The 9,219-nt window shown below is 41.6% G+C and overlaps 1 protein-coding gene across 1 annotated transcript; it reads right to left on the minus strand.

Moving 5' to 3' along the window:
• Positions 1 to 6,828: 6,828 nt before the first annotated feature.
• LOC115146203 (homeobox protein OTX2) lies at positions 6,829 to 8,832 on the minus strand. The gene is made up of 3 exons (XM_029688134.2): positions 8,541 to 8,832; positions 7,926 to 8,077; positions 6,829 to 7,566 (listed from the first exon to the last, which is right to left on the minus strand). Exons 1-3 carry the CDS (start codon positions 8,635 to 8,637, stop codon positions 6,943 to 6,945), a joined length of 873 nt encoding a protein of 290 aa, XP_029543994.2. The 5' UTR covers positions 8,638 to 8,832; the 3' UTR covers positions 6,829 to 6,942.
• Positions 8,833 to 9,219: the final 387 nt, after the last annotated feature.

Below are 9,219 nucleotides of genomic sequence, written 5' to 3' on the forward strand. Positions count from 1 at the left end.
GGATCAGCGGGGTGGAAATGTTGTTGCCTACCCAACGACTCTCCCTAACACAAACAACTCTTGCTAACACCAACGACTCTCCCTAACACCAACGACTCTACCTAACACCAACGACTCCCTCTAACACCAACGACTCCATCTAACACCAACGACTCTCTCTAACACCAATGACTCTCTCTAACACCAACGACTCTCCCTAACACCAACGACTCTCCATAACACCAACGACTCCCCCTAACACCAACGACTCCCTCTAACACCAACAACTCCTCCTAACACCAACGACTCCTCCTAGCACCAACAACTCCTCCTAACACCAACGACTCTTCCTAACACCAACGACTCTTCCTAACACCAACGACTCCTCCTAACACCAACGACTCCTCCTAACACCAACGACTCTCCCTAACACCAAATACTCTCCCTAACACCAACGACTCTCCATAATACCAACGACTCTACCTAACACCAACGACCCTCCCTAACACCAACGACTCCCTCTAACACCAACGACTCCCTCTAACACCAACGACTCTCTCTAACACCAACGACTCTCCCTAACACCAACGACTCCCTCTAACACCAACGACTCTCCTAACACCAACGACTCCTCCTAACACCAACGACTCTCCCTAACACCAACGACTCTCCATAACACCAACGACTCCTCCTAACACCAACGACTCTCCATAACACCAACGACTCCTCCTAACACCAACGACTCTCCCTAACACCAACGACTCTCCATAACACCAACGACTCTCCCTAACACCAACGACTCTCCCTAACACCAACGACTCTCCATAACACCAACGACTCCTCCTAACACCAACGACTCTCCATAACACCAACAACTCCTCCCTAACACCAACGACTCTCCCTAACACCAACGACTCTCCATAACACCAACGACAACGACTCTCCATAACACCAACGACTCTCCATAACACCAACGACTCCTCCTAACACCAACGACTCTCCATAACACCAACGACTCTCCCTAACACCAACGACTCCTCCTAACACCAACGACTCTCCATAACACCAACGACTCTCCATAACACCAACGACTCCATAACACCAACGACTCTCCATAACACCAACGACTCTCCATAACACCAACGACTCCTCCTAACACCATTCATCTTTTTTTTATTGTTTTTTATCATTAAACATTTGGCAAAAGGTCTCATTGATTGTTCAAGTCGAATTCTGCACAAATCTCATCATGATTGGTTGAGAGTGTCTTATAATTATTTGTTATTATGGGTGTTTTGTTTACATGTAGCCATATATGCAGTATTTCTTCCAAGCCATAGAGGATGTGTATCCATACCCGAGACTGATGGAAAGGACAAAAAAAAAGGGGAACAAATTGAAGCTTTTCGAACTGATAATGAGAAGGTATTTTGCATACTATTTTTACAGGATAGTTCTTTTAAGTGTTGCTTGCCAACCTTTGGAATTAGGGACAGGGTATGTTTTCTCAAGATGCACACATTAGCCTACTCCCACTTTCCAGACCATATTCTTGCCTAAATAAATCTGTCTGAAATATAATGTCCTTCCTTAACGGTATATCGTCTGATATATGAAAAAGTTCATCCAAAAGAATATAGCGATAATTGTCATTGTCAGCACAATAGTGGACGCGGTTGTCATAAATGTAAACTCATTATCGTGGTCCTCATTCCTAAATCGTTATCAACTGATAACGGTTGACTTGACTTGTAATAAACTACCAATAGCCCTATACATAGTACGCTATAATTAATTATATTAATAATACACATTTACTTTTGGATATTGTCGTTTTTATTTTTTTAATTAATTAATGTCCAATAATAGTTGATCCTGTCTAGAAGAAGGTGCTCATCAGCTGTTTCTTTGTTGAAGCGTCAGTCGATGGCCTCGTAGCCTGTAATCAGAGATCGTGTTCACCTACTTTGAGGTAATAATCTGGGAATGCGTTTTAGGGCTTGTAAACATTTTCCCAACATCACGCGGGCCACTCACGCGTCTTGCGCAGGATGCATCCGGGCGTCTCCAGTGAGCACTTGGTGTGGGCCTTCCCGACGTTGGTTATGGTGATGCGTTGCATGGCTGGCAGGACCAGGAGTGCTGTAGGCTAAGTGCAGCCTATTGTTGTGATGTTAACAAAAGATCGGAGGGATTAATGCAGCGTCTGCGGGTCCCATATGCTCTTCAGTGCGGTTTGCTTTTGATTAAAACTCGGAGTCTGACTGTAGGTATGGGGTCTTCAATACGGAGTATGTGCACCTGGTGTCTAATCTCACCGTCACTTGTGCACGCTTAAAATATCACATTCAAAAGTTAGAACCCTCAGTGAGCCTGTTGTGTCTCTCAGAATGTCACTGCACTTATCAACAAGACCTGATTATTAGTGCATTGTTTAGGTGAATGATTTATCCTGCGTCTTCCTTAGATCTCGATGGTTAAACACATTAGGAAGGCAAATAAATCACATCCTTCATATGGAGGAACACATATGGATAGTTAGTGGATCATTTATTTTAATGATAGGTCTACAAATGCAATGGGTGTTTTGCACAAGCATGTGACATAGCAAGATTGAATCCTGTATTTTAAACCTAATCCAGAAATGAGAATTGCACCAAAAATGAAAGCAATTGTCTGAGGGTGGTGTTGGACCATCTGACATAAAAAGAAAAGGGGACCGTTGGATGAAGAAGCTTTAGATGGTGGTGATGGTTGTGATTTTGTCTTCTTAGTATTATTAATTAGTATTATTTTTAGCATTATTATTATTATTCTCATTGGGTCTATTGTTTTTATTGTTATCATCACTTATCACCATGTTGTGCATGTGCGTAAAGTTGTGCGTAAAGTTGTGCGTAAAGTTTCCCTGCTTAAAGTTGCTCCTCATCTGAATGTGTCAACCCTACTGTACTACATTGTCTGACCCGCCAGCCAGCTACAGCCCAGCCCGGCCACAGCCCAACCACAGCCCAGCCACAGCCCAGCCTGGTCTGACAGTTATTTAGCAGCCTATTTGACCTCTAAAATAATATTTGTTGAGTATGAGCATTCATAGAGAGTATACATGTTGTTATTTAACTTATGTTAACCCTAATTACAAAGGGGTTTTTATTGCATGTTATGAGTTAGTTGATTTTTGTTATATTTCCATCCTAGGTCTAGATAAGGGTGCACATTTTTTTTTAATCACAAAAGCTCTGACTAAGGCCGTGAGTCCGATACGTCAGTTTATTGAATATCAGTGATACTATCAAGAGCAGTGTGCGGTTTCCTTTTCCCTTCTTCTTGTTCAATTCTTGCCATGAACCTGCAAATTAGATTGCTCAGATGTGCGAGTGCCTTTTGAATTTTGTTATATTTCCATTAGAATCTCTCATGAATAGTTTATGTGCTGTGAATCAATCAAACGTATTTATAAAGCCATTTTTACATCAGCAGTTGTCACAAAGTGATTATACAGAAACACAGGCTAAAACCCCAAAGAGCAAACAGTGACGAAACCTAGAGCGGAACCAGGCTCTGTGCGCTAGGGCCCAATCCGAATCCTTAGTTCCCGCGCCTAAAATTAATTCCACACTTTACACACATGTCCAAATTACGTGCGCTTATATTTGGGATTTCCCCTAATGAACACTGATCATTTATGGTCAAACCAAATGCTTATAGCAGACCGAAAATTGTCCGTTGTTATAAAAATCTTCCTGCAAGTGACCTTCAATTTCAAACATGGAAACACATTGTACAGTCTGGAGGGCAGAGGCCAGTTGTTGTTGACACTGCACGAGGAGACGCAATCTCTTTAACATGCATGCCACAGACAACTGCATCTATTGTTTACAGTTGAATGATTATTGTTTCATTGTTTGTTACATATACGTTTTTTGTTGTTATTTTTTATATATATATTTATTTTTACAATTACTAGGCTTCTTGCACTCAACTAGACCTTTAGGTTGATACAACTGAACTTTCACTTACATCTAAACTAACCATCTATTTTAGCTGATAATAATGATGATTTACATTACACACACGAACACACACGCGCACACACACAAACACGCGCGCGAGCACACACGCACACACGGTTCAGTCACCACTTTTTCTGAACTAAGGGATAAAAAGAATGAAATACAAATCTTTAGCCCTCTTTTTAATGGTTCAATTATTTCTAACCCGGGTTTTAATTAGTGTGTTTCCTTTACTGAGGACTCGAATGAAAGAGAGATTATTGGCAATGTCAAGGATGCTAATTGAATGTTCGACTTCTAACAATTACTGCATAGGCATGGAGTAATTAAAGATTCGATTGCCTGTCTGACTTTGCCTCAGTCAACTCACAATAACGTTAAATGCTCAGAGTCGGACTTTCAGAAATAACCCGGAGCCGACGGTAAAACCCTTTCCCCGCCCACTTTCTTTGCCTTCGCCAGATTTAGTTTTGTAGAAGTTCTCCATTGAGCTCCAGAGGACTCCCGGGTGCCAATTGTTCTCAAACAGTGCACCCCCTAAATCAGATTATTAAAAAAAAAAGTTTTACTATCAAGGCAAGCTTGAAACTTTGTGCAATGACGAGTCGTAGTGGAACTTTCCAGAGAGCTGCGTTTCAATATATTTGATTAACTTAACTAATCAGACATCTTTTGTTGCCTTTTAATTGATTTCGGAAAACGTTTGCAGAATATGGGCAGCTTCAGTTTAGCAATCTGCAATTAGAGGTTCTTAAAATACATCCATATTATTACTAAGTGGCATGAATCGTTGCTATAACCTCATTATTTTTTGTAGAGATCGAGTCAATCCACGAGTTGAACAAAAACTCAGTCAACGTGTGTTTGTAGGGAGGCTGCTTATAACGAACTGGTACGGTAGGCCAGCTTTTGGAATGCAGGGTTGGGCAGAAGCATGCGGCGGTCTTTGAATGACTGTGCCCTAAAGAAACCCCGCTAGTAAAATATTGGGATTAGTTTCTCTTTGAGGCCAGGATTAACACTACTTTCCCAAGAAGCACATTCTGTCTCTGAGACTATCTGAAATGAGCACCGGAAACTAAGAAAAAGCAAAATATTAAAAATGTGCTATACCCTGGCTGTTGCAGAAATACATAGGCCCTAAACTTATTTTGTATAGCAAAAATAAACGACGCAGGGCTGTTCACTGTCATCGTAGCCTATTTGTGTTGGTTATAACGTGGAAGAGTCAAATCCATGTTTTGTGTCTGTGGGTTTGACAAAGAAAAGAGCAACAACTATATTGTATGACTTGAAATAGGCCTATTCTGGTATTATTTATCCAATGTATGACTGAAACTTCAGCCAAATGTTTTATTTATTACAACAATGGTCAATGTAGACAGTAGGCTGCGTGTTTACGGTTTGAGGCTGATTGGAGGATATTGAACGGCCAAGTGTGGCTAATGATTGCTCACTAAGATAGTAATTACAGACCTAATTAACACACCTCAATTCAATTCGTTCATTAATTTCGTTTAGAAAATATTGTAATCTGTGGTAAAATAATATCATGGCATAGGCCTCCTGCAATATATCATGGCCACCAAGATTTTCCATGACTTTTTGCTTGAAAGGCTGAAGTAAAGTCAGTATTTTGCAATAAACATATCCAACGTTCATTCTCTGTCAATTCATCCAATAAATGGCATTATGGCTCTTCCTATGAATATTTATTTGTTCAATTCAAGGTGAGGGAACATACATATAAACCTACTTCCACAGCGTTTCATCCATATCTGATGTCCACGGATGACGTTGTAAAATACATAAATATGTATCAACACACACACACACACACACACACACACACACACACACACACACACACACACACACACACACACACACAGTCAATAGTGAATCCATATTTAGCTCATTGATAAATGAGGGGGTCTGATCTCAGGACCTTTATTTGTGTCTGTTCAGCGGTGGGGTCACACCATTTTTGGAGCCATGTTAGGGATCCACAATGAACGTGAGTGATCAATGGATAGGGACGCGCGAGGCTAAGTCCAGAGAGGTCTCAGCAATCGAATTTCTTTTCCAGTATCCCCTCAGATGTTCTACCATATGTTTGGACAGTCAGGTTGTCTCTTGCAATAATCATTATTTAACCATTATCCATTATTTTCTTGTTGTTCAAAAAGTTACAAATCTATTAAAATCACAGCAGAGAGTCATCGCTAATGCGAGGGAGCTCACAAATTGCATACAATTACAACAGATCACAGTTTCGAAGGCTAGCACAGATTTAAAAAACAAACACATATGTACCATTTATATAAGACACACACTGATTGTCTCTTAGAAACTACATTTTGATTCCTTATAAACACTGTTTCTTAAATAAAGTAGTCAATCCGTGTCGCCTCGGGGGAGCGCAGTCCACACAACATTCCTGGTCAAAGTGTTCCTCCGCCAATAGGTCGGCAAGTTGTAAGAGGCTTAAATGAAGCCTGTCCATCCCAAGCACTTAACCAAAAGATTGTCTCCTCTAGCAATGTTGTTCTTGAATAAGGATTTGTTCGTGGCTGTGATGTACCATAAATTACTACGAGTCGACTTCAAGTTTTCCTTCAATTAACCAACAGGTGCTGTACTGTAAGCATAGAGGTACACACTGACAGACCGATGAGATGGCTTCAACCTGTGAGGTTTATGAAAAGAAAATATCTTTGCCAGTGCTAAAATAAATTATAACTTCTCCTCTGCTGGACGGGGACAAACTTCATGCCATCAACACGAGCCGCCATCCGAAATGTGCCCCCCCCCTTCCCCCTCTCTTTCTCTCTCGAAGTTCCTTACCGGCGACACGAATAATCAGTCTTTTACGGATATATCTTATTGAAGGATGGCAGGGCTAGATGTTTGATTTATCATCATTATCTTTTTATCATCATTGTTCTTTTCACAGGACTTGGAATTTCCACGATGAAGTCTGGTCTTTATAATCCAAGCAATCGGCATTGAAGTTCAGTTTCCAGGATGCTGCTTGGTCCTTATAATCCAAGCAGTCCGCCGTGGAGTTGAAGCCTAGCCCCGAGGCTCCGTAGCCCTGAGTGGAGAGGGATGCAGGGGACTGGTTCAGATGGCTTGTGACGTCGTTGGTGCTCATAGGACTGACTGTCGTCCCTGGGCCAGACAACTGGTGGTGCATGGGTGTAAGGTAAGAACCGCAGTCCATTCCGCCGAAGTATGACGTTGATCCGGCATAGCCTTGGCTGTATCCCGAGGCCTGTGTGTAGGTCATTGGGTAGGATCTTTGCATGCAGGAGGAGGATGTAGAAAGAGGGTCAGCCAGTGGAGAGATGGAAGCTGGACTCCAAATAGATACCGGTGCGGTGCTGGTTGATATGGAAGGGACTGAAGTAGTACTTGAGGGCGGTGTGAACTGGCCACTCGCCCCGCTCTCAGAGCTCGCTTCTCTGGCTGGAGAACTCTTCTTTTTGGCTGGTCGCACTTTGTTCTGCCCCCCGTTCTGCTGCTGCTGTTGTTGCTGGCGGCACTTTGCCCTTCGGTTCTTAAACCAAACCTAAAATAAACACAAAATAGCAAACACAATTAATCACCCAAACAGTAAGGAAAGGTTCACACGTAAAAGCTAAATGTGACGCAAATAGGCTTTTTACGTGTGAACCAGATCATTTTGAAAAAGTGTGTTGTGTTGATCATAGACTTCGGAGATGTTTTATTATACTGATGTTGAAAAGCACTGCTTGACACAGTAAACGTAGTCTGAGTAGTAGTCTATTTTGTTTTTCAAAGCTTTTGTTTATGACTGCCATGCCAATTACTGTTATGGCCATCTGTCTCCTCTCGTTTGAGTTGCCACAAACAGCGGATATTTATTATTCAGTGATAGGGAGTATTTGTGCCTGTGTCAACACTCACCTGTACACGAGACTCTGGCAGATTGATTTTCAGTGCTACCTCCTCGCGCATGAATATATCAGGATATCGAGTTTTGCCGAACAGTGCCTCTAAAACGTCAAGTTGTGCGCGTGTGAAAGTCGTCCTTTCTCGTCTCTGCTTGCGGGGCGTCGCTGTTGAAAATAAACATATGCACATAACTAAAAATGTTAATTCTACCCACATAAGATTATCAGGATACAAAGTAGGGATATTGTGACACAACTGTGAATGTATTCACTTTTAAGTATAACTTATAACAACATTGTTTAACATGTATTTGCTATTCAGGGCTAAGACGAATTCAGGACCAATGACATTTTACAAACATTTAGTGAAATAAGAATTTTCAAGTCAGCACAAAAGAATGCAACATTTAGTTGATGTCTTGCCTCATTTCAGCATTATGATAATGCATTATTAACATTAATCCCTTGGTGTTAAAAAGCATGTTTTAGATATAAATCAGTAACCAGAGGCATTATATCCATGATGGCTTTACGTGATTTGACCCTAATTGGAAAATCTAATCAAATGAAGAGTTGACATAAATGATTAAAGCATCCATGCACACGCGTAAAAAGTGCTGGAACTTACCTGGGTAGCCCACGGATGGATGCAGAAGGTCCATTCCAGAGGTCGTTAAGCTCAGTCCGTTGACTGTGTAAGGTGGTTGCTTGAGATACGACATCATGCTAATGTTGGACTGGGGGGTAAAGTTGGAGAAAATGTTGAAAATTGGGTAAGGCCCGTAGATGTCCTTGGTTGTTTATTGGTTCTTTTTCTCGAGGTCTCGATTTTGCCGCTGGATGCCTATTCCAAAAATCATAAAAAGAGAAGAAATTGAGCAAAGTAAGTTGCATCCAGTTTGAATAGCATTTGATGGACTCAGCGCTGTGATTAGTTGGCAATAAACCCTATCCAACCGCAGTGTGCTTTTAAAACAGTCCCAGAGCCCCAGCTGTCCTCTTCAAGAAAGCGTGGCTCATCTTGACAAACGTTCCTCCCTCCCCCCTCCCCCTCCACCCCCAGGCCAAAAAAGCAACATCCTTAATTGCAACAAGTACTCTCAAAGAACAAAACACAGTCGCTCAAATGCACACACATTGGGACGCAGCAAGGATCATCATTTACATAGAGCCCAGCTAATTGTCTCAAATATAAGGGAATTGATTGGAGGCCATTTGCCGAGACAAAGACACTGTAGGCCCGATAAATGAGACTGATAACAAAAACCTTTGGCGTAAAGTAGCTAACAATGCAGTCAATTTATCGG

The sequence above is a fragment of the Oncorhynchus nerka genome, linkage group LG18 (genome assembly GCF_034236695.1).
Source record: "Oncorhynchus nerka isolate Pitt River linkage group LG18, Oner_Uvic_2.0, whole genome shotgun sequence".
Classification (NCBI taxonomy): domain Eukaryota; kingdom Metazoa; phylum Chordata; class Actinopteri; order Salmoniformes; family Salmonidae; genus Oncorhynchus; species Oncorhynchus nerka.

What these genes read in the sequence shown, in the direction of transcription:
- LOC115146203 (XM_029688134.2), bottom strand. Translation starts at nt 8,637, where the DNA reads ATGATGTCGTATCTCAAGCAACCACCTTACACAGTCAACGGACTGAGC. An exon ending in TCCATCCGTGGGCTACCCAG is followed by an intron (nt 8,078 to 8,540) that starts GTAAGTTCCAGC and finishes TATTTTCAACAG; the next exon opens with CGACGCCCCGCAAGCAGAGA. An exon ending in TGCCAGAGTCTCGTGTACAG is followed by an intron (nt 7,567 to 7,925) that starts GTGAGTGTTGAC and finishes TGTTTATTTTAG; the next exon opens with GTTTGGTTTAAGAACCGAAG.